General features: G+C 41.2%; 1 protein-coding gene across 2 annotated transcripts; it reads left to right on the plus strand.

Annotated features, from left to right (window-relative positions):
• On the plus strand, positions 1–23,925 carry Gemin8 (gem nuclear organelle associated protein 8). Of its 2 annotated transcripts, XM_028761837.1 has the most exons (4): positions 1–81; positions 7,439–7,477; positions 7,731–8,187; positions 22,941–23,925. In XM_028761837.1, exons 2-4 carry the CDS (start codon positions 7,475–7,477, stop codon positions 23,195–23,197), a joined length of 717 nt encoding a protein of 238 aa, XP_028617670.1. In that variant the 5' UTR covers positions 1–81; positions 7,439–7,474; the 3' UTR covers positions 23,198–23,925. The 2 variants fall into 2 exon arrangements, with proteins under 2 accessions (XP_028617670.1, XP_028617674.1); XM_028761841.1 differs by lacking the exon at positions 1–81 and having other exon boundaries at positions 7,097–7,477.
• The last annotated feature ends 371 nt before the right edge of the window (positions 23,926–24,296 follow it).

The following is a 24,296-nucleotide window of genomic DNA, read 5'->3' on the forward strand; positions in this document are numbered from 1 at the left end:
CCGCCCCATCCTCCTCCCCACCACAAGAACTAGGTCCGTTGTTGCCCACCGCCCGAGATCTTCAAGCTACGTGCCCGCGAGGTGACTTCGGGGCTGATGGGTTGCTTTGGGGGAGTAAGGGAGTAGCGTGGCGGCCCTGGGCCTGATTGTCTCAGAAGCACGGAGTACTGTCTTGGCGCTCACGCTGTGGCAGCACGAGGTGGTTGCAGAGACCCATGAGAGTCCCAAACCCTAACAGACTGTTAAAACTAGTTCTAATTTATGCTCTCAACCCCTGTGTGCTTCCTAATCCTTGGATGCCTGCTGAGAATTTTGTTTCCAGGCCTCCACTTCAGACTATTTCAGTTCAGGTCTTGAGAAGTGAGGCTCAAGCATGAGAAGGTTTGAGTTTTTGTTGTTGTTGTATTTTTTTTAAGCTCACAATGTAATTCAAATGTGCTGTGGATCCCAGGGTTTCGTTAGGTCTATCAGGACACGTTCTTGCAGAGATGTCTAAGATACTGGCTCATTTACAAAAACAAAACAAACGACAACAAAAACACGAGTTTTCTTTTTTCCCCCTTGCAATTTTTGAGTTCCGTAGGTCAGAAGTCTTAGTGGATTATTATCTTGAGAACATTTGATAGTTGCTGTGCATAGCCAGAGTTCAGAACCATTTTTCCCTTTTTTTCTGAAATGTTTGTTACAAATTCCTTGCACAGATTAGGCTCTGGACTCAACTTTTGTTGGGGTTTTTATTTGTTTGGGTTTGTTTGTTTTGGGGTTTTGTTGTTTTTTGTTTTGTTTGTTGTTGTTGTTGTTGTTGTTGTTGTTTTTACTAAAAGCCAGAACATTACTCAAAATCTTCAGACTAAAAGTTAATAACACAAAGCCTCTATGAATTGTGAGACTGTGATACTATTTGAAAGTACAGTTTATGCTAGCATAATTTGTCAAGCTAACAGTCCCTTTGGGATGGCAGTGTAAAGAGAAACCATGTACATATGCTTTGGGTAAATCTAACAACTGCAAGTTCTCGGTAAAGAGTATGATTCTTCTGTTAACTGCTGGGCTGGGAAAAAAATAATAAACCGAAGTTGCAGAGAGACGTTTTCATCCTAAAACTGTTTTAGAGCTGGCAGAGGCTTATCTTATGTTTCTTAAAGTCCAGCGTTTAAGGAGAAGTTAAGATAGGAAGGATGGCAGGAAATTAAACATGGCTGGAGGATAGATAAGGGTTCCCAAGCATACTATAGAACTCTCAGAATTACTTCTTTATGTTGGGAAATCCACCCATAAAGCACTTGGACAAGTGAATGCAGACTGTAACTTTTAAGGCCAGATGAGTTGAAAATATATTAATATATTTAGACATTTGGAACATCTTATTGATTTTTTTTTTTTAGTTACTGCTCCTTAATAACTTGGGGGACCATGCATAGGGAAGAGTATTATCAGGATACAATAGACAATCTCAACAACTCCAGTAGCCTCCAAAGGCAGGAGAATATACCTGCTATTTTCTCTGGTGTAAGAAAAATGGACCCTCTAAAAGGAATAAATTATAGGCTCTATACCCTCCAAATAAGTGCCCAGAGCAAGGACAGTATGCAGAAAAATTAGTATGGAATTATTAGAAATATGTTTATAGAAAGTAATTTAAAATAAGTGTCTGGAAAGATAAAAGTGCCCTTAACTGCCCAGACTACTCGAGAATTTTGCTGCTGTGCCAATAATGTCAAGTGTGTGCTCTGTTTGGCCCTTACTCTTTTATGATCACACTAGGATACATTACATGAAATACATGCCTGAAATGAGACAGGTGCCATCTGTTTCTTTTGAACTGGATTATCATTGTCGTTTTCCGTTGTCCTGGTTTTTCAGTTCTCCCGTTACCTGTGGTGTCTCTGAGTCAGAGTGTCTCACTGTTTCTTGGGATCCTAGTTCATTTCTGATTGACACTAGCCACATAAAGGATTCAGTGGAATTGTAAAGTAAACCATTCACAAATCTTTATCACCCTTGCTGATCAATTAAACAGTGCCTTTCTGTGGGTGGAATGTGATTTGTATGGGGGGTGGGGATGGCAACAGTTGTTAACTATACCCTGTTGATCTCCTCTCCACCCCACTCCATGCCTGCCTTGGAACAACACTTACTGCAAGACCCAGGCAAACGTAAACTGGAGCCTGGGCTTGAGAAAGTAAAAAGGAATTCAATACTACTTACTTGTCTCCCTCCATCTTCAGCTTCAAAGGTGGCTGTTACTGATGGAAACACAGTCAGCTGCTGTACGCTTGTAAGCAGGCCCTACGTCCAGCTGAACGTGGAGTTTGGGGAGCTGGCAAGGTAGCCCAGTGGGTAAAGGCACTTGTCACCAAACCTGACACATGCAGACAATAAACCAATGTTCTTATTTTAAAAGTAGAGCTTGGGCTTCTCCCGTGGTAGAAGTAGGCCATTTGGGCTCAGGCATCTTTAATGTCTAAATGACTAAGTAGGGACCATACAAAGCCATAGGGAAAAAAAAAATCCATGAGAGTGTCAAGCCTGGTATGCTCAACCAACTACAACAACTAGCTAGGGTGGCATGGGGACAGCAAGAGAAGGAAGACAGGAAACAAGACTGTCAGAAATCCTCATTTGATCATTTTCCCCATTGAGCTAACTACTGGTATTTATACAATTGAAAGGCATCTCTAATGGGCTGGCATCGCATGTTACAATTACACGTGAACTTCTGTAACTCAAGGCACCTTCATTTACTTCATTTTAGTCCCCAGCATATTCCTTTGTAGCAGGCAGTGTGTTCTGATGGTCTTAATTGCATCCCCAAACTGTCAGTGTGGCTCAAAGCCAAATTGATGGGAACCTCAACAGAAAAAAAAAGTTGACCCTCTAGGCTGTAGACACAAAGACTAATAATTGATTTTGAATATCTTCCTTTGCCAAAGTAAAAGCAAATGAACTTTATGTATTTAATTTTCAAAATTGTACAAAGGAAGATAAAGCAGAAAAGAAATTGGTGTTATAGAATATGCATTATAGTTCTGAAGAGGACTTGTGGTTTCATTTTACTTTCTGGTTGCCATGACATGTCCTACTTCCTATAATTATAAGATTATAAATATTCAAGGAAAAAGAAATGGTATACAAATATGCAATGAAAAGAATACATATAATACCACTGCCTTTCAACAGAGCATTATAATAGGTGAAATTTTTAGTAATTTAGTGAAAATAAGTCATATTTTATCTGGGGAAAAAATGACAAAACTCCCAACTGTTGTTCTTCGTGTATAGTTGTGCATTTAAAAATATGCCTTTCACAGCAAGCAGCACCACTGCAGAACAAATGTGCTTTTTTCCCCCTTTTTCTTTTTTGCCTTAGAAAGGCCGTATGGGAAAATATATCATTCAAGACTGGGAGGCTCTGTTTTGTCTGTAGGCCTCAGCGGTGGTTAGTGAATGACCTCAATGCCATTGTGGGTTTTTTCCTCCCTCCTTTGGTGGTTGAGGACAGACAATGAATGGTCTCTGTATTCCCCAGAGCTCAGCTGGGAGGTGACCATGATGCCATTGTGTTCACTGTGGAGGGCTGCCCAGTTTGCAGAGCTGTGGATCCGGCCATCCCTGACATTGCCAATCGCTTTTCTCTCAGTTCCACCAGCCTTTCAGAAGAAAACTTGTTCAGTCCATGAAGGCTTGTTCCAGAAAGGAGAAAGAGACTTTTGGGTTGGGGGAGTGAAACATAAAATGGAACCTGCTGCCCCCATATGCTTGTTTTTCTTGAGATGAAAGTGCTGCTGTAATGCCTGGGAGTATTGCAGTGTTAGCTTTATTAGGGATGCTAAGTGTTCGTGTTAAATCCTTAACCAGCTTAAGAATGTAACCAGATGCATTTTGAGAGGAGGGGTTTTTAGGAGCAGATTCCCTTTGCAAGGAAGACTGTACTCTTTCCAGGTATATCAACTGAAAACTGCCATGCCTGCTTCCTCATGGTCCTGTCTACTAATGACAAGTTAGCAGTCTGTACCAGAAATCATGGCCCTCCTCATGCTTTAGATTGAGACTATTTTACAGGTCTTTTTGTTATTGCCTTTTTTAAAAAGATTTTTTTATGTGTATGAGTGTTGTGCTTGCATGTATGTAAGTGTACTACATTCATATAATGCCAAAGGAAGCCAAAGATGCATCAGGTCTCCTGGAGCTGGAGTCACAGAAGGTTGTGAGCTACTGTATGGGTGCTGGGAACTGAACCTGTCCTCTACAAGAGCAATCAGTGCTCCTAATCCCTGAGCCGTCCGTCTCTCCAGCACTTGTTGGGGCTTCTAATTAAGTCTTTATATGTCTAAGAAGAGCTTTAATAAATGTTCCAATTTCCTTACTTATTATTATTGTTATTATTATTATTTTGTTTTTCGACAGTTTCTCTGTGTAGCTCTGGCTGTCCTGGAACTCACTTTGTAGACCAGGCTGGTCTTGAACTCAGAAATCCGCCTGCCTCTGCCTCCCAAGTGCTGAGATTAAATGCGTGCGCCACCACCGCCTGGCTTTCCTTACTTATTAATGGAAACTTTTTTCCTCCTTTGCTCCAACTATTAGGGATCATTTACCAAGATTAGAGTTGATCATAATTTATTTCTTTTTGTTGTTGTTGTTTCCGCTAGTTTTACATAGAGCCTGATGATTTGTGAAAGATAGGAGAATTACATGATTCCTCCACTGAGTTCTGAGTAGAAAGTGAAGATCATTTGGGATGCTTAGTATACTAAGGATAGGACATACAAGGTATTGTCATATTAACTTAAAACAGGAAGGTAGGAATTGAGTTTGTATGTTTTAAAGGTATTGTTTTGTTGTGTCTTTTTAAAGAAAATTTGAACATTAACATTATATATAAAAAAAAAGATCAGTGCATGTGGCCCACAATCCTAAAATATTTCCTATCTGGACCTTTGCAGAAAAATTCTAGCATAAAATATGAAAACTGATAACTAGAAATTCTGAACTAAGAATTACAAAGCTCGGTGCAAATTGCTTTTCCTTTTTGACTGTTGCTCTGGGCTTTGTCTTATTTGAGTTTGAGAGATTTCTTTGTAAATTCAAATCTTAACGCTTCAAAATTATTAATTTGAAGATCTGTAGGATCTTAGAGGATCCTAACATTTAAAAGAATATGACAGATTGGTTTGGGAAGTCAAGAAGAAAAAACATAAAGCCAGGGATGCAATGAGCATTTCTTATATCCAGCCCCAGTGATCCTGTACTTGCTGAAGGCTGGCACCGATTTGATTATAAGTACTCCAGCAGCCAAAACTAATTGAATTCCTCTTCTACTTGGTATTCAAAGCAAACGCAAACGGAATTGCTAGCAAAGTTCCTGTAGTCTGCCATTGACATAAATTGCATTTTTTCCTTTATAGCCTGGGTCTTCAAAATGTCTGGTAGCTGGGGGGAGTGGTGGTCTGTAACTCTGAAGAGTGCTTGCTTACCTTGTATGAGGACCTCTGCTCTCTCCTCAGCATGGCTCATAGGAATTTGATTAGTTACCCTCTGTTACTACCTTCTTGATGGTGAGACACACCAGGTTCAAGGTGAACCTCTTGTGTTTGGGAAGTTGAAATCCACTTCCTTTAGTGAGCCAGGATGATTTTCCTGGCTTCTAGCTTACAGAAATATTTTGAGTGAGCACTATTACATAGTATCACTGCAGACCTGCTACCTAATTATTTGTTGAACACAGCTCCTAAGCCTGAACAACCTTTGTGCAAAGTAGAACTCCTTTGAAGCCTTTTAATCACAGCTGTTGCCATTTGAGCTGCTGGGCAAATGTTACTAATTACCCTTGACCTCTTCAGGGGTTACTGCCTTTCTCAGGTTGCTCTCTCATGTTGAAGAGCCTCTGCTGTCTCACAGATTTCCAGAATCTGCTAGCACCTTTAAGGCCAGATTGGATCTTCCCAATTATAAGTCAAAATAGGATTTGGCCTATAATAAATGTTCATTCACAGCTGGTTTTATTAAATTTGAGTCCATCAGACTTGATCCACTTGTGTAATTTGCAAGGCATAGAATAACATCTGTATTCCAAGCACTTTGGTTGTCTTTTTTTTTTTTTTAAAGACATGGTCTCAGAATATCGCTGAGGCTGGTCTGGAACTTGGTGCGGTAGCCCATGCTGGCCCCAAACTTTCATTTCTGCTTCAGACTCCTGAGTACTGGGATCATAGGCATGTACTACCACACCCAGCTAGGATGCAAAGCTCTTAATTTCCAGGAGACACACAATGACTCTTGGACTTTTCTCATTTAATTCTGACACTGTTTGTTAATCTAGAAAACAAATTTGATTAAGAAACACATGGAGTTCACTTTAATGTCATTGTGTGCTGCAGTCACTGAAAGCTCTTCAGGTTTCTGTGAGAGAAATAAAACCTAGCTTTAGTGAATTAGCTACTTATGGGCTTCGCCTTATAGTTTAGCACTTAAGCATGCACTGATTTCTACTATAATTGCATTTGCATTTTATTTTGTTGGATGGTAACACACCCAATTACTGACTATTTTCTATTTCCTCCGTAGCTTATAAAGAACATTAGCTGTTAGCTGAGTTTCCAGGAAATGGGCCCTGTTTTAAACCTTTAAACTACAGTTGAAAAGTGGATCGATTCAAGTTACACACTCACTGCGTTTAATAACTTTCTCCTCCAGGTTTCTATCCACTGTGTGTGTGTGTGCACAGCCCTAAATTTAGCAGGTACAGACTGTGTTTAAGAGAAGTTTGGAGAGTGTCATGTCAACCCTCTTAGCAATGCCCTATCTGAAAGCTTGTTACATTTCATTATGAATGGTTTTCTTTAAGATAAATCTGGTAGCAATCAATATAGTCAAGGTTACTTTAAATAGACATTAGCCTATGCTTACAACCAGTAAAGTAGGCTGGTGGTGGTGGCACACACCTTTAATCCCAGCACTTGGGAGGCAGAGGCAGGCAGATCACTGAATTCAAGGCCAGTCTGGTTTACATAGAGAGTTCAAGACAGCCAGAGTTGTTACACAGAAACTCTGTCTCAAAAAAAAAAAAAAAGACAGAAGGAAGGAAAAACTAGTAAAGTAATATTGTAAGCTTGGAGCCCTTGCTCTAAGATACATTATTGTGTATACAGCTACTACTAAATTATGTGGTTTTCTTTATTTTCATAGACTTTCCTTTCAGTAAATAAGTAGTGAAATACAAAACCAGGCAGGGTTCTTTAACTCAATCATAACTAAGGGAGATTGCTCTTCTCCTTACCACAAGATCACAACCCAGGTAACAGGTTCGTTCTTGTTGCATGAAGATCAGGCATGATGCTGAGACAGGGAGCAGCCTCTTAAGGGCTATTTTGAAGACTGTGTCTGTGTCTGTCCTGTAGCAATGATAACGAAATGTTCTATGTTTGTGTTTGTCTTTTAGTTCCCATTTGGACTTTTGCAATCAGAGATTACAGCAATGGTAAGATTACCTATTTCTCTTAGTGTATACTATCATTGCAAAAGCCATTGAAATCTGAAACACTTCTGGCCCTAGCATTTGAGATAAGGGACGCTCAGCCTGTCTATCAGACAACTAAAAGTAAAAACACCATCTTGTATGATATTAGACATATGTCTCAGACAGTGAGGAATGGACTCAGCCATTTAGTTAAAAATTTGAAGATTCTCTAGAGATCAAACCATTTGATGTCTGTCTTATGCCCATTCTGTAGGCTTCAAAATGGAGGGCTACTCCATCTTGGTATTGTCACCCAGTATATGCAAGATACTGGCAGCATTATCATCATGCAATGCTTTGGATGCGAAGCCACCAGAACGCCTACAGAAAGCTCAGGGATTCCTATTTCACTTCCCCATGGTTCTTCCCTCATGGAGTTCTTCCCTGGAACTCTCTTGCTTATGAGGCTTGGCATCCTTGGAACTCTCAAGGTCAGCACATGGCAGAGCAGGAGTCTCCCTACAGTGTTTCCCATCTCAAAAGCCCTGAGCAGCCTCTGCATAGCAGCAATAGAACCCAGGCATCCACAAGAGAAAACGAAGCACTGTGTGAAGAGGAAGAGCTGGAGTCGGATTCAGATGATGAAGTGGAGTGCGACCTGAGCAATATGGAAATCACCGAGGAGCTCCGCCAGTTCTTCGAACAGACTGAGAAGCACAGAGAAGAGAGACGTAAGTTCAGACCTGTTACCTGGTGTTCCCTTCACTGCCCTGATGTTTACATCTCTTCTTTTCTAACATATCAAGTTATTTTATAGCTTTTCATTTTGGTGCAGTTGATAATATAAATCTGGTCCTAAGCCTAGAAAAACTATGGTGATGTTGTACCACAGTTATATTTGGTCCTCAGAGTTGGTTTATATAGAACTGTTCATTCAAGTACCTAATAATACATCCACCATTTTGTGAGCATCAGACATTCAACCAGCTGGAATGTGTATGTGCGCATGCGTGTGTACCTTCTCTAATCCACATAGCAGGCCCTCAAGGCATGAAACTCATTTTACAGATGAGAAAAGTAAAGCTTAAGGAGGTTAATTACACAATCACCCACTTGCTATTAGGATTCAACTCGTGCAGACTGTGCTTTACGATGCAGCTTGCTCTGTGCTGTGCTTCTCCCTGACATGGGAGGTTTCCCAAATGCTGTACTCTGAGCACTTCCCTGGGACACAGCTCAGAGCTGGTCCTATAGAGCTAGCTCCCTGCAGTATGCAATCAGTGTGAACTTAAACAGAAGAACAAAATCCCTCCCAGGTACAGCTTTCCTGTTTGCTTCACAAACAGAACTTGCAGTAAAGCTTTTGGGGCTTTGCAAACTAAGTCCCAAAGCAGGAATTTTTCTATTTAAAATTGCCACTGTTCATCAGACCATTTATTATTATTCTAAGTGCCCTTGAAAATTTACAAATACTTCTTTCCACATTATAACCAGTATTCTGTCTCAAAATGCCTTTCAGTAGGGTCTCATTGTGTATTTTATGTAGAATTTTCATTTGGTTGGTTAATTGATTGAGTTTTTGAGACAGTCTTCCTATATACCAAAATTGACTTGAAACTTACGATCCTCCTGCCTCAGCTTCCTGAGTACTAGGGGTAAAGATATATACCACTATAGCCAGCTTCTAAACTAGAATTTTTAAATAAATAGACATGGAAGCTCCAACATAGGAAAGTTTCATTTCCATTTTAAAATGCCCTCTTTAAGAGTTGGTTAGCCCTGCCTTCGGCCCCTGCCTGGTCCCTTGGACTGGAGCAGACACAGAGTCGGTCTGCTCCTGTCCTGTGGAGAAACTGAATCCTGAGTCATCCAGGAGCCACAGCACTCAGAGCAGCTGGTAAGAACTCCATCTCACTCCCTAAGCCCCAGAAATACATCTGGGAGCCAGGGACATCTAGGGCACAGCAGCTACCCAAACCCTGCCCCTCCGGAATTCCACGTCCCTTCGGCCCCTGCCTGGTCCCTGGGACTGGAGCAGACACAGAGTAGGTCTGCTCCTGTCCTGTGGAGAAACTGAATCCTGAGTCATCGAGAAGCCACTACACTCAGAGCAGCTGAAACTGAATTCTGAGTCATCAGGGACCCACTGCACTCAGAGCAGCTGGAGCCACTGCACTCAGAGCAGCTGACACAGAGTTGGTCTGCTCCTGTCCTGTGGAGAAACTGAATCCTGAGTCATCTAGGAGCCACTGCACTCAGAGCAGCTGAAACTGAATCCTGAGTCATCGAGAACCCACTGCACTCAGAGCAGCCGAGGAGCCACTGCATTCAGAACAGAAGGATTACCAGATCCAAGAGGTGGCCTGAGTCCCAGGAGTTCTTCCACCCGGGAGATTAGGGGCATAAGACCACAGAGACCTCTGGACTCCGAGGAGCTCTGCAATAAGCAAGATAACTGGAAATACAGATTCCAATCTTACACAGAGAGGGCAGGTGCCACTAGAGTTACCCAGATGGCGAAAGGCAAGCGCAAGAACATAAGCAACAGAAACCAAAGTTTCTTGGCATCATCAGTGCCCAGTTCTCCCAATATAGCAAGCCCTGAACACCCCTTCACACCTGAAAAGCAGGATTCAGAATTAAAATCACTTCTCATGATGATGATAGAGGATTATAAGAAGGAATTAAGTAACTCCCTTAAAGAAATACAGGAGAGTACAAGTAAACAGATAGAAGCCCTTAAAGAGGAATCACAGAAATCCCTTAAAGAAATGCAAGAAAACACAAAGAAGGAATTAAACAAAAACATTCAGGATCTGAAACTGGAAATAGAAACAATAAAGAAAGTTCAAAGGGAGACAACCATGGAGATAGAAAACCTAAGAAAGAGATCAGGAGTCACAGACGCAAGCATCACCAACCGAATACAAGAGATAGAAGAGAGAATCTCAAATGCAGAAGATACGGTGGAAAATATTGACACAGTTGTCAAAGAAAATGAAAAACGCAAAAAACTCCTAACTCAAAACATCCAGGAAATCCAGGACACAATGAGAAGACCAAACCTAAGGATAATAGGTATAGATGAGAATGAAGATTCCCAACTTAAAGGGCCAGTAAATATCTTCAACAAAATTATTGAGGAAAACTTCCCTAACCTAAAGAACAAGATGCCCATAAACATACAAGAAGCCTACAGAACACCAAATAGACTAGACCAGAAAAGAAATACCTCCCGTCACATAATAATCAAAACATCAGATGCACAAAACAAAGAAAAAATACTAAAAGCAGTAAGGGAAAAAGGTCAAGTAACATATAAAGGCAGACCTATAAGAATTACACCAGACTTCTCACCAGAGACTATAAAAGCCAGAAGAGCCTGGACTGACATCATACAGACACTAAGAGAACACAATTGCCAGCCCAGATTACTATACCCAGCAAAACTCTCAATCACTATAGATGGTGAAACCAAGATATTCCATGACAAAACCAAATTTGCACAATATCTTCCCACAAACCCAGCACTTCAAAGGATAATTGATGGAAAACGCCAACACAAGGAGGGAAACTACAACCTAGAAAAAGCAAGGAAGTAATCTTCCAACAACCCCAAAAGAAGATAACTATACAAACATAACTTTACCTCTAATAACAAAAATAACAGGAAGCCACAATCATTTTTCCTTAATATCTCTTAACATCAATGGTCTCAATTCCCCAATAAAAAGACGCAGACTAGCAGACTGGATACACAAACAAGACCCAGAATTTTGCTGCATACAAGAAACACACCTCAGTGACAAAGACAGACACTACCTCAGAATAAAAGGGTGGAAAACAATTTTCCAAGCCAATGGTCCCAAGAAACAAGCTGGAGTAGCCATTCTAATATCAAATAAAATCGACTTCCATCCAAAATTAATCAAAAAAGATAAGGAAGGACACTTCATACTCATCAAAGGAAAAAGCTACCAAGGTGAACTCTCAATGCTGAACATCTATGCCCCAAATGCAAGGGCACCTACATACATAAAAGAAACTTTACTAAAGCTCAAAACACACATTACACCTCACACAATAATAGTGGGGGATTTCAACACCCCACTCTCAGCAATGGACAGATCATGGAAACAGAAACTAAACCGAGACACTTTGACATTAACAGAAGTTATGAACCAAATGGACTTAACAGACATCTATAGAACATTTCATCCTAAAACAAAAGAATATACCTTTTTCTCAGCACCTCATGGTACCTTCTCCAAAATAGACCATATAATTGGTCACAAAACAAGCCTCTACAGATACAAAAAGATTGAAATAATCCCTTGCCTCTTATCAGATCACCATGGAATAAGACTGGTCTTTAATAATGACAAAACCAATGGAAAACCCATGTGCACATGGAAACTGAACAACTCTCTACTCAATGATGACTTGGTCAAGGAAGAAATAAAGAAAGAAATTAAAGACTTTTTAGATTTCAATGAAAATGAGGACACATCATACCAAAACTTGTGGGACTCCATGAAGGCAGTGCTAAGAGGAAAACTCATAGCTCTAAGTGCCTACAAAAAGAAACTGGAAAGAGCACACACTAACAAGTTGACTGCACAACTAAAAGCCCTAGAACAAAAAGAAGCAAATACACCCAGGAGGAGTAGAAGGCAGGAAATAATCAAACTCAGGGCTGAAATCAACCAAATAGAAACTGAAAGAACAATACAAAATATCAATAAAACCAGGAGTTGGTTCTTTGAGAAAATCAACAAAATAGATAAACCGTTAGCCAGATTAACCAGAGGGCACAGAGAGAGTATCCAAATTAATAAAATCAGAACTGAAAAGGGAGACATAACAACAGAAACGGAAGAAATTAAAAAAATCATCAGATCCTACTACAAAGGCCTATACTCAACAAAACTGGAAAACCTGGATGAAATGGACAATTTCCTAGACAGATACCAGGTACCAAAATTAAACCAGGAGCAGATAAACCATCTAAATAGTCCCATAACCCCTCAGGAAATAGCAGCAGTCATTAAAAGTCTCCCCACTAAAAAAAGCCCAGGACCAGATGGTTTTAGTGCTGAATTCTATCAGACCTTCAAGGAAGACCTAATACCAATTCTCTTCAAACTATTCCACAAAATAGAGACAGAAGGAACACTACCCAATTCGTTCTATGAAGCTACAATTACACTCATTCCCAAACCCCACAAGGACCCAACAAAGAAAGAGAACTTCAGACCAATCTCCCTTATGAACATCGATGCAAAAATACTCAATAAAATTCTAGCAAACCGAATCCAAGACCACATCAAAACAATCATCCATCATGATCAAGTAGGTTTTATCCCAGGAATGCAGGGATGGTTCAATATTCGGAAATCCATCAATGTAATCCACTATATAAACAAACTTAAAGAAAAAAACCATATGATTATCTCACTAGATGCTGAGAAAGCATTTGACAAAATTCAACATCCCTTCATGATAAAAGTCTTGGAAAGATCAGGAATTCAAGGCCCCTACCTAAACATAGTAAAAGCAATTTACAGCAAACCAGTAGCCAACATCAAGCTAAATGGAGAGAAACTTGAAGCAATCCCACTAAGATCAGGGACTAGACAAGGCTGCCCACTCTCCCCCTACCTATTCAATATAGTACTGGAAGTCTTAGCCAGAGCAATTAGACAACAAAAAGAAGTCAAAGGGATACAAATAGGAAAGGAAGAAGTCAAAATATCGCTATTTGCAGATGATATGATAGTATACTTAAGTGACCCCCAAACTTCAACCAGAGAACTCCTAAACCTGATAAACAACTTCAGCAAAGTGGCTGGTTATAAAATCAACTCAAACAAATCAGTAGCCTTCCTCTACATGAAAGATAAACAGACTGAAAAAGAAATTAGGGAAATGACACCCTTCACAATAGTTGCAAATAATATAAAATACCTTGGTGTGAATCTAACCAAGCAAGTGAAAGACCTGTATGACAAGAACTTCAAGTCTCTGAAGAAAGAAATTGAAGAAGATCTCAGAAGATGGAAAGATCTCCCATGCTCATGGATTGGCAGGATTAATATAATAAAAATGGCCATCTTGCCAAAAGCAATCTACAGATTCAATGCAATCCCCATTAAAATCCCAACTCAATTCTTCACAGAGTTAGAAAAGGAAATTCTCAAATTCATATGGAATAACAAAAAACCTAGGATAGCGAAAACTATTCTCAACAATAAAAGAACTTCGGGAGGAATCACCATCCCTGACCTCAAGCTGTACTACAGAGCAATAGTGATAAAAACTACCTGGTATTGGTACAGAGACAGGCAGGAAGATCAATGGAATAGAATTGAAGACCCAGAAATGAACCCACACTCCTATGGTCACTTGATCTTTGACAAAGGAGCTAAAACTGTCCAGTGGAAAAAGGACAGCATTTTCAACAAATGGTGCTGGTTCAACTGGAGGACAACATGTAGAAGAATGAAAATTGATCCATTCTTATCCCCTTGTACAAAGCTCAAATCTAAGTGGATAAAGGACCTCCACATAAAACCAGATACACTGAAACTAATAGAAGAGAAGGTGGGGAAAAGCCTCGAATACTTGGGCACAGGGGAAAAGTTCCTGAACAGAACTCCAATGTCATATGCTCTAAGATCGAGAATTGACAAATGGGACTTCATAAAATTGCAAAGTTTCTGTAAGGCAAAGGATACTGTCAATAGGACAAAACGACAACCAACAAATTGGGAAAAGATCTTTACCAATCCTTCATCTGATAGAGGGCTAATATCCAATATATACAAAGAACTCAAGAAATTAGACTCCAGGCAACCAAATTACCCTATTAAAAAATGGGGTATAGAGCTTAACAAAGAATTTTCAACAGAAGAAACTCGAATGGCCGAGAAGCACCTAAAGAAATGCTCGGCATCCTTAGTCGTCAGGGAAATGCAAATCAAAACAACCCTGAGATTCCATCTCACACCAGTCAGAATGGCTAAGATTAAAAACTCAGGTGATAGTAGATGCTGGCGAGGGTGTGGAGAAAGAGGAACACTCCTCCATTGTTGGTGGGACTGCAAGATGGTGCAACCACTTTGGAAATCAGTGTGGCGGTTCCTCAGAAAATTGGACATAGCATTACCCGAGGATCCAGCTATACCACTCCTAGGCATATACCCAGAAGGTACTCGAACATATAATAAGGACATATGCTCAACTATGTTCATAGCAGCCTTATTTATAATAGCCAGGAGCTGGAAAGAACCCAGATGTCCTTCAACTGAGGAATGGATTCAAAAAATGTGGTATATTTACACAATGGAGTATTACTCAGCTATTAAAAACAATGAATTTGAGAGGTTCCTAGGTAAATGGATGGAACTAGAAATTATCATCCTGAGTGAGGTAAGCCAATCACAAAAGAACACACATGGTATTCACTCACTGATTATTGGATATTAGCCCAGAACCTTAAAATGCCCAAGATGCAACTCACAGGCCACATGAAGTCCATAAAGAATGAAGACCAAGTGGGGGTGATTCGGTCCTTCTTAGAAGGAGCAACAAAATACTCAAGGGAGCAAATATGGAGACAAAGCGAGGGACAAAAACTGAAGGAGGGGCCGTCTGAAGACCTTTCCACCTGAGTATCCATCCCATGTGCAGTCACCAAAGGTAGATGCTGATGTGGAAGTCAGGAAGTGCATGCTGATAAGAGCCTGATACGGATGTCTCCTCAGAGGTCTTCAAGAGTCTGACATATTCAGAGGCAGATGCTCACAACTAGCCATTGAAGTGATTATGGGGTTCTCAATGGAGGAGTTAGAGTGAAGACTGAAGGAGCTGAAAGGATTTGTGGCCCCATGAGGAGAGCAACAATACCAACCAACCACAGCTCCCAGGGTCTAAACCACCAGCCTGGGAGCACTTATGGAGGGATCCAGGACCTTAGCTGAATATATAAGAGTGGAGGGCCCTGCTGGGCACAGGTGGAAGATGAGATCCTTGACCTCATGAAGGCTGGACGCCCCAGGGGGTGGGAGTTTTGAGGGTGGGGAGGTGGGAGTGGGGGGGTAGATAGAGGTTACATCCACAAAGAAGAAGGAGGAGGTGTGAGGGGATTGGGGGTTCCTGGGTGGGTGGGGGATGGGGTAAGGGGACAACATATGAAATGTAAATAAAACATCCAATAAAAAAATTAAAAAAAAAAAAAAAGAGTTGGTTAGCCCTTATTGATCCCCAGGAACTGAGCAGCAGGCTTTGGGTAAAGTATCATTTCCTTTAGTATCTGCTTGTGATTCTTCTCTAAGCCACTTCAGTGTGGTTCTCTTTGGCTTTCTAATTTTCTTCTGATTAGACTGTTGATTTCTTTGGTACATATTATAAAGTATATCCAGGGGCTAGAGAAATAGCTCAGTGGTTAAGAATACTGTTGCTTTTGCAGAGGACCCAGGTTCCATTCCCAGCACTTACATGGCAGCTCACAACCACCTGGAACTCCAGCTCCAAGAGATCCAGTGCCCTCTTCTGACCTTCAAAGGCATGAGGCATGCAAATGATACACAGACATAACTGCGAAATTATGTCCAAAAACTATATGAAAGCAGTAGTTTCTGTTTTGCATGGAATACATTTCTTTTTATTATGTTTATTAATTTATCACTGGGAGAGTGTGCAGGTCAGAGCACATACTTGCCAGAGTTGGTTTTCTCCTTCCACCATACAGGTCATGGGGATTGAACTCTGGTCATCAGGCTTGATAGCAAATGCCCTTACCTACCAAGCCAACTCATTAGCTCCATGGAGGACATTTCTTTCCGTTGTCCCCAGAAATAAACATTAGCTTTTCTCAGAATTCATACAAAGCAGTAATTCATCTAATTTAGACATATACTGAAAATGAAGAGGTAAGTTGTTGGAGCATGTTCACATGGAATTGTAATGCTGTGAGTTACAACATGGGTTAGAGAGCACAAGAGTTTGTAAAATATTACTTTCGAGAAAAGGCACGCCTGAATTTTTATACTGAATTTTATACTGAAGTAGTCAGTGAACTAGAATACGTCATTTAGGTAGTCCATCATTATCAGTGAGCTGTTTAATAAAATTCATCAGCCTGGACAGCAAGCATGTTCTTGTCTGAGTTCTCTTCCCAATGATTAACATCTTTAAACAATGAAAGCACCTGGATGGTGTTAGGAAGATGTTCACTGGATAAAGTGCCTGTCTCACAAGCATGAAGACCAGGGTTCAGATTTCTGGCACCAACACAAAAGCTGGCCAGGCATGGCAACCACCTGTAATTCCAGTACTTGGGAGGTAGAGATTTGAGCCCCAGGATAAGCTGGCTTTCAGGTAGCTCCAGCTTCAGCGAGAGACCCTGCCTCAACTTAAAAAGAAAATTAAGGTAGAGATCAATCAAAGGAGACACCAGACACCAACTTCAGGCCTCTGCGGGTACTCACGCACATAGACAAGTACTGAAGAGGTGGCTGTAGCTTGGTGGTAAGGTGGTTGTCTGGCATGCACATGGTCCTTGGTTCTATCCCCAGCAGAGTAAAAAGAAAAAAATCTCCTTTGGTGCCTTGGAAACACTTATGCTTTCCATTATGTTATATGTCATCATTTCCTGTTAACACACTTCCTCAAAATGTTAGTGATAACAGTACTTTTTAGAAAATAGACAGTTGTAACATTTTAAAGGTTAGCTGTGGTTTCAATTATTAGGAATAATGTTTAGCACTCAGAAGGATACATTTTAGTCATAAATAGCCATCAATTGAAAGTACGTGATACTTAGAAGGAACATAAATGAAAGTTAACATGGCCCATAGGAAAGAGCCCTCCAGAACAAACACTGCCCCTATGGTCTTGGTGTTGTGCCACAAAGGTCTTTATTAGATGTGATTCAAGGGTGGATGTTGGCTCCAAGCAAGGACGTGTTCTCAGAGAGTGTGATATTCTTAAATGAAATCAAAACAGAATTCTGTTTAAATGATGTATAGAAGAGTATCTGTGGTATATACACAGTTACTGATACAAACAAGGGGTAGAGCCAGTGTCCAAAGCAGTAAAGGAGAATTGTTACCAGGTAACTGTGGAGAAATGGAATGCTTTGGACTTGGAGGAGTGCCAATGAGAGGAAAGGTAAGTTCACTTGGTGCTTAGACTATTGTATTATTTTTACTAAAGAGTCCACTTGTGTTCGTACATCCCATGGCAAACATGGGCTCCATTATGTTTTGTGTGCCCCATTCAGAAGGTTTTCATTGTTATGTCCATAGTGACTGACCCTTTAAGTCAATGCACTGAAAACCTCTAGTCTGTCCTCTAGAAAACCTAGAGCATATAACAAGGCTTATAGTCCAGTGTTTCCTGAACTATTTTGGTTTAAATAATGTGGTTAAAGTATGAAAGCACATTGGTTGTGACCATTCCAAGTATGCCTTCATCTCCTCTAGTACCGATGTTCAGAACAAAAGAGCATCCATCAAGATAATGGATGTTGAAGGTCACAGAAAAGTGGAGTGGGTAAATGCACTTTCCTTGTCAAAGCTAAAATGGTGATTGTCCACTCACTTTAGGGTTACATTGGATTCGGAATGAGGGACACTGAGTGAGGAGACCAATCAAATGACTCTTCAGCAAGCACCTACGTTTTGAGTCTGTTGCTGATGCAACAGAAAGGCATTCTTGATTTACTCAAGTTTATGCTGTCCCTTGGTTATGCTGTCACCATTAACTGTGGCGACTTAGAGAGTCTCATCCAAAAGCCCTGCTCATCCTAGAAAACTGAGAGGCAATACCATTCTTTAACACACATTATTGTAGCGCTTTGTCTCTCAAATTGTGCTGCCTTTGAGTAATTATGCGTAGACTATTTAATGAGCAATTTTCTGCTGTGTAAAATGTCCCTAAAGTCCAACTTGCCTCCTGTGATTATTTTATCCCATTATGGATTATAATTCTACATTAGTAATGCCTCTTTCCTAAAATCATGTTTAACTGGGGGAGGGAGGAGTATGAGTGTTAGTACAGTACCCATGCAGGCCAAAGGCTTTGGATTCCCTAGAACCTGGAATTAAAGGCAGTTGTTAAGTCTCCTGCCCGGGGTACTGGGGACCAATCTTGGATCTTCTGCAAGAGCAGTCTGAACTCTTAACCACTGAGCCATCTCTTAGTTCTCCTGGTAGTTTCTTATAGATGCACAGACTGAGGCAAAAGCATGTCAAAACCATGTGCCCTAAACTTAGATGGAGTCCAGTAAAGTTTTTCATTTAAAATGTATTACTGATTAGAGGTGGGGTGTGTTTGTTTTAATCCAACATGCATATTAATCCTTATATTGTTTTATGGGGTTGCTGTAGCAAATTACAGCAAATTTCATAGCCAAACAATGGAGGTTTATTTTTTCACATCCAAAATCAAGGTGTCCACAGGGCTGGCTGCCTTCCTACAAAGGCTTTAAAGCAGTGGTTGTCAACCTTCCTATTGCTGTGACCCTTTAATACAGTTCCTTATGCTGTGGTGGTACCCAACCATAAAATTATTTTCACTGCTACTTCATAGCTGTTATTTTACTACTATTATAAATCATAATTAAATACATGTGTTTTCTGGTGGTCTTAGGTGACCCTTGTGAAAGGATTATTCAACCCCTAAAGGGTTCACGACCCACAAGTTGAGAACTACTGCTTAAAGACTTGCTTCCTGCAGCGTTTGGTATCTCCTAGCATCCCTTCACTTATAACAGAATCACAGCCTCTGTCTATACATGACTTTCCCTGTTTCTCTGTGTCCTTTTCTGTCTCACATAAGGTCGCTCTCATTAGATTGAGGTTCTGTCCTAATCGAGTATAATCTCATGATTATCTTTTATCTGCAAAAACCCTCTTTCCATGTAAGGTCTCATTTCGATGCACCAGTGGTGTGGACTTGCTGCTCAACCTCTTCAGCCCTATTCTGAAGCTGGGATGGAACCTAAGTATTGTTTTAATTTGTAGTTAGTGAGTAAATTCCCTTATGTTCATCACATTTTCCATGGCAGTGACAACATGCCTGTCAACTAGGAAGGAAAGACTTCCTTTGGCTCAAGAGTTTCAGACGTTACAGTCCAAGATGAATTGGATGGAGCCATGGCTTTGGGCCTGAGGAAACTCAAAACATCAGGTGGCCGTACCTTCTGGTGGAAGCAGAGAGAGCCTGCCTATGCTGATGGGCCTCTCCCCGCTAACCCTGTTATTCTCGGGGCCCTAGCCTTTGAATGGTGCTACCCACATTCCTGACAGATCTCCCTTCCTTGGTTGATCATCTAGAAATACACTCCTAGACACATGAAGATGTGTGCTTTACTATCTCCTAGGTGTCCCTCAATCAGTCATGCTATCAATCAAGACTTACTATCACAACCACGTGAGAAAAAAGTGCTCAGTAACAATGAGTGCTGCAGCTGTTTTCAGTTTTAAAATGAGCCAGGCTGTTACCCATGCAAGGCAACCATCCAGTTGTGTGTCTCCATTGTAATGCTGATATTACTCAACTTCAGCTGGACCATTCACTTTCCAGTTGGCTAAGCCCTCACCTTACCTTGACAAAATGTGTTGAGGGTTAAGGGTCCAGTCTTTACTTGGGTGGGAGTAATTAAAGAACAAATAATAAACAGACTGAGTAGAGGCCTTCAAGCCCAGGAATTGTATCATACAATACTTGCTTCCCTAAGTCAGTATATTCTAAAGTATTTTCAGACACTAACTAATCATTAGTACACAGCCAGTTGGTCAGAGAACATTTGATTTTGACCTAAATGATTGAGTCTAGGCTATAAGTCAGTTGATAAAGTACTTGCCTAGCCTGAGAAGAGTCTGCAGTTCCATCTTCAGCACTGTATAAACCAGGCATGACAGCGCTCTACTATAACCCCACACCTCAGAAATGTAGACCATAAATTAAGGAATTCAAGATCACCTTAGCTACATAGCCAGCCTGGGCTAAGTGTAGAACCCAGTGCTTGTTAGGACTGTGTGTCTCACCAGGAAATCTAAGCTTACTTTAAAGTTCTGCCAGCAGAAGCAGAGGTAAGCAATTCCAGGACAGAGGTAAAGGAATGATAGAAAAATGAGCCCAGGGGAAAAAAAATGCTCCCCATCTGGGAGTCTACCCTAGCTTCCCATCAGAAACACAAGGATCTCTAGAAATGAGAAGCAAAGAACTGTCAAGTGTTTTTCTCTGACCCAGTTTTGATTTTTGTCTCCCTATAGAAGTGAGGTCAGAGGTGAAATGGCCATTTCCTCTGCCACATTCACTACCACACTCCTCTACCAGAGCTCAGGGTGGCTGTAGACTGTACACACTTCTGAAGACTTACCAGCAGAAATGATGATATTTTCAACTTGGCAGCAAGGCCAAAGTTTTGAAGGAAATTCTTGGTTACCTGCAATTCATTTGGGATTGGGCGAGTTTTGTGCACGCCTTCTCTGCTGTTTCCCGTCATTTGTTTATCCACCTATTTTTCCCACAGATGACAGTAAAATACAGTGGAAGACAACAGTGGTTTCATGTATGTGGCCATAGCCATTTTTTTTTGTCTGTGTGAGTGAATGCCAAATGTGTAGGGGTATTCTCAGTGGCCAGAGGGCATCAGACCCATTGGAACTGGGGTTACAGGTAATGGTGAGCTACCCAACATGGATGCTGGGAATGAAATCTGGGTCTTCTGCAATGGTAGAATGCACTTCACAGGATCTCCATATGCAGTTCTGGCATGAGTCTTGGACTCATGGCGTAGACCAGCCTGGTTTTGAACTCACAGCTATCCACCTGCTTCTGCCTCCTGAATACTAGCACTGAAGACATGTGCCATCAGGCCTAGCTATATCTATTTTTAATAATGGTTCCAAGTTTGTAAAACTCCTTCTTGACACCTCCAAGGTGTTAGTCATTAAAAAAAATGGGATTTACAAGGGTGACTGCGAATAGCTATATAAATGTCTTCCTTCACATTCGATTAGCTCACTGCTATCTTCCCTTGCAGATACTAGCAGAGAGTGGCCCAACAAGGAGAGAATGATTTATCCCTTTGTTTTATTCCCCTCCAGCCATCTTGACTCCTTATCTCGAGGCATTCCTCTGGGTAACAATAGTGGCTACAGATAGTGTGCTTGCAGTCATCAATTTCCCTCTTGACAGAGTTGCTTACAAAATTGGTGTGAGCTCACTTCCTTCTACTTTCTGCAGCATTGCTTTGTTGACATTCTTATGTTTCTATTTACATAGGAAGAAGAATTATAATATTGGGACTTGCTGTGGTTTAAACAAAAAGAGAGAAGGAAGAAAGAAATTGAGTCAATGCTTCCTTTACAGGGATTTACTGAATTAGTAGACTTGGCAGCTTTCACCTGTGCTAGGCTGGGACCTGACCAGTGAAGCCCCACACCAAGAAAAGCAGCTTTGTTATATAACAGGAAGAATGTGAGTCAGATACAGAACGGCCATGCCACAGACACACCACATTTGTGCTAGTAAGAACTACTTGAGGCTTGAGTAGATGGCTCCCAGTAAAGCACTTGTCATATAAGTGTGAGGACCAGAGTTTAGACACCCCCCCCCCAGCATCCACAGAAATACCAGATGTGCATGGCAGTCAACCTGCAATCCCAGCATTTGAGAAATAGAAACAAGGTCCCAGGAGCAAGCTAGCTAACCAGACTAGCTGCATTTTGAGCTCTGGATTCAAGTGACTGAGCCTACCTAGGTATATAGATGGATAGTAATTGAGAAAGACTACTGACATCAGCCTCTGACCTCCATGTTCATATGTGTACACACATGCAAGCACACCAGACATGAATGCAAAAGACAAAGAAACTGGAGCGGATGAACTGGCTCGGTGGCGAAATACGCTTGCTGCCAAGCCTGATAACCAGTGTTTGATTCCCCAGGACTCACATAGTAGAAGAACATTGTACTCTGACCCCCATACACATGCCATAGCACAGTGTATGCTCATCCACAAATGTAATTTTTAAAGATGTGCTTCTTGTAGCGCTGAACATTGAAGGAAACTTTTCCTTCCCATGTGGGAAACAGTACATGAAAGCAAACAAGGACTGCCTGCCATTCATGGCCAGTCAGATGATGGGAGAAAGCCAAGTGCTTTCACTTTTCTCCTGTATCTTCAAGGTTGGCTGTAGAGGATTGGTGGATTGGAATAATGGGTTTCTTGGAGGCATTTTGCAGTTTCTGTAGTGGCCCCTAAAAAGTAAGCAGTGAGCTTCCTGCCTCGGGATCTGTAGATCACCTCAGCTGCCTCCAAAGGGTCCAAGTTTACTACTGGAAAGTACAACAGAAGGAGCATAGGAATCACAGGCAGCGTGTAAGGTGTGGTAGCAGGAGTGTCAGCACCCAGATCCTCTTCCTGCCTGTGTATATATTTTATGGTCTTAATCATATCCATTCCTAGGGCGACAGCAGCAGCTGGACGCGGAGCGCCTGAATGACTATGTGAATGCGGACCACGGCCTGTACTTCAACCACCACAGGTCAGTGGAGCCCCCATCTGAGAAGCCCTGGGAGCGGCGCCAAGCAGAGATGAGGCGCTTGTACGGGAACAGTGCTGCCAAGATCCTGGCCATGGAGGCTGCTATGCAGATGAGCTTTGACAAGCACTGTGACAGAAAGCAGCCGAAGTACTGGCCTGTCATTCCCCTGAAGTTCTGAGTCCTGGGCACCAGGACCCTAGGCAATGCCTCACAGTTCCTAGCCTTTCCCTCTTTATCTCTCCTGTACATTTTTTTCAGAGAAAAAGGCCTGTATACCGATATGGTGGATACCGTCTGTCAGCCACTTATAATTCTGTCAACAGTACTGTTGCCACCACAAGGAATGTTCACTTGACATAAAGTGATAATTGTATGTATTGGACTGGCTCTCGATTTCCTCTGTAACAGTCCAGTTCATTGAAATTATTGCCTAGAGATACTGCCTATTGTTTTGCATTTTTAATTTCCTTCTTCACGCTGTCCTCAATGTCATAAAAGCCTTAAGCCACATGTCATTTGTTGCTACATTTTTTAGACCAGTTTTTATACAGCACATGCTAGCTACAAATTCTTAAATCTCCCTGCTTCCACCTCCCAGATGCTAGCTTATAGGTTTGCAGCACCCACACTGGGCTTCTGTCCATATATTTTCTCAGACTGTAGATCTTTGGATCCCTCTGAAAACAATGCAAGTGAACAGTAAGACAAGTGGCACTTGTTACTCAGCTAGGTGTCAGCCCATATGCTCTGTAAAAGACCTGAGAGTAAATACTCTGGGCTTGGCAGGCCATGTTGTCTGTGTCGTAACTGCCTGACCCTGTCTTCATAGCATAAAAACAGCCATTGTTACTGAATAAACAAATGAATGTGACTGTGTTTCAATAAAACTTCGTTTAAAACAAAAAACAGGCTATGGACTGGGTTTGATCTACAACTGCTGCTGTAAAACAGTGACAATCACCCATCTGACATTATTGTTATCTCGTTTTTTGTCCAGAACTTGGTTGTCAAACAGAATTGATAGCAAACAGTAATTCCCAAACCTGGTCACTTTTACAGTCTCTTTTGTTGTCAAAATGCACAGTTGAGCTGTTACTGCATATAGTAAATGCCGATTTGATAAGCAAATACATCTGTGAGAAGGAAAATCTAAACATTGATGGAACAGTCCATTTATAGAAGCCAGCTCCTTTTTAAATAAGTTATTACAGTCCATTGCCAGCATGAGTCTGTGTTGACCTGAGAAGATTAGCACATCCATCAAAGGTTGGTGAAAA

The sequence above is a fragment of the Grammomys surdaster genome, unplaced genomic scaffold (assembly GCF_004785775.1).
Source record: "Grammomys surdaster isolate TR1022 unplaced genomic scaffold, NIH_TR_1.0 131, whole genome shotgun sequence".
Taxonomy (NCBI): domain Eukaryota; kingdom Metazoa; phylum Chordata; class Mammalia; order Rodentia; family Muridae; genus Grammomys; species Grammomys surdaster.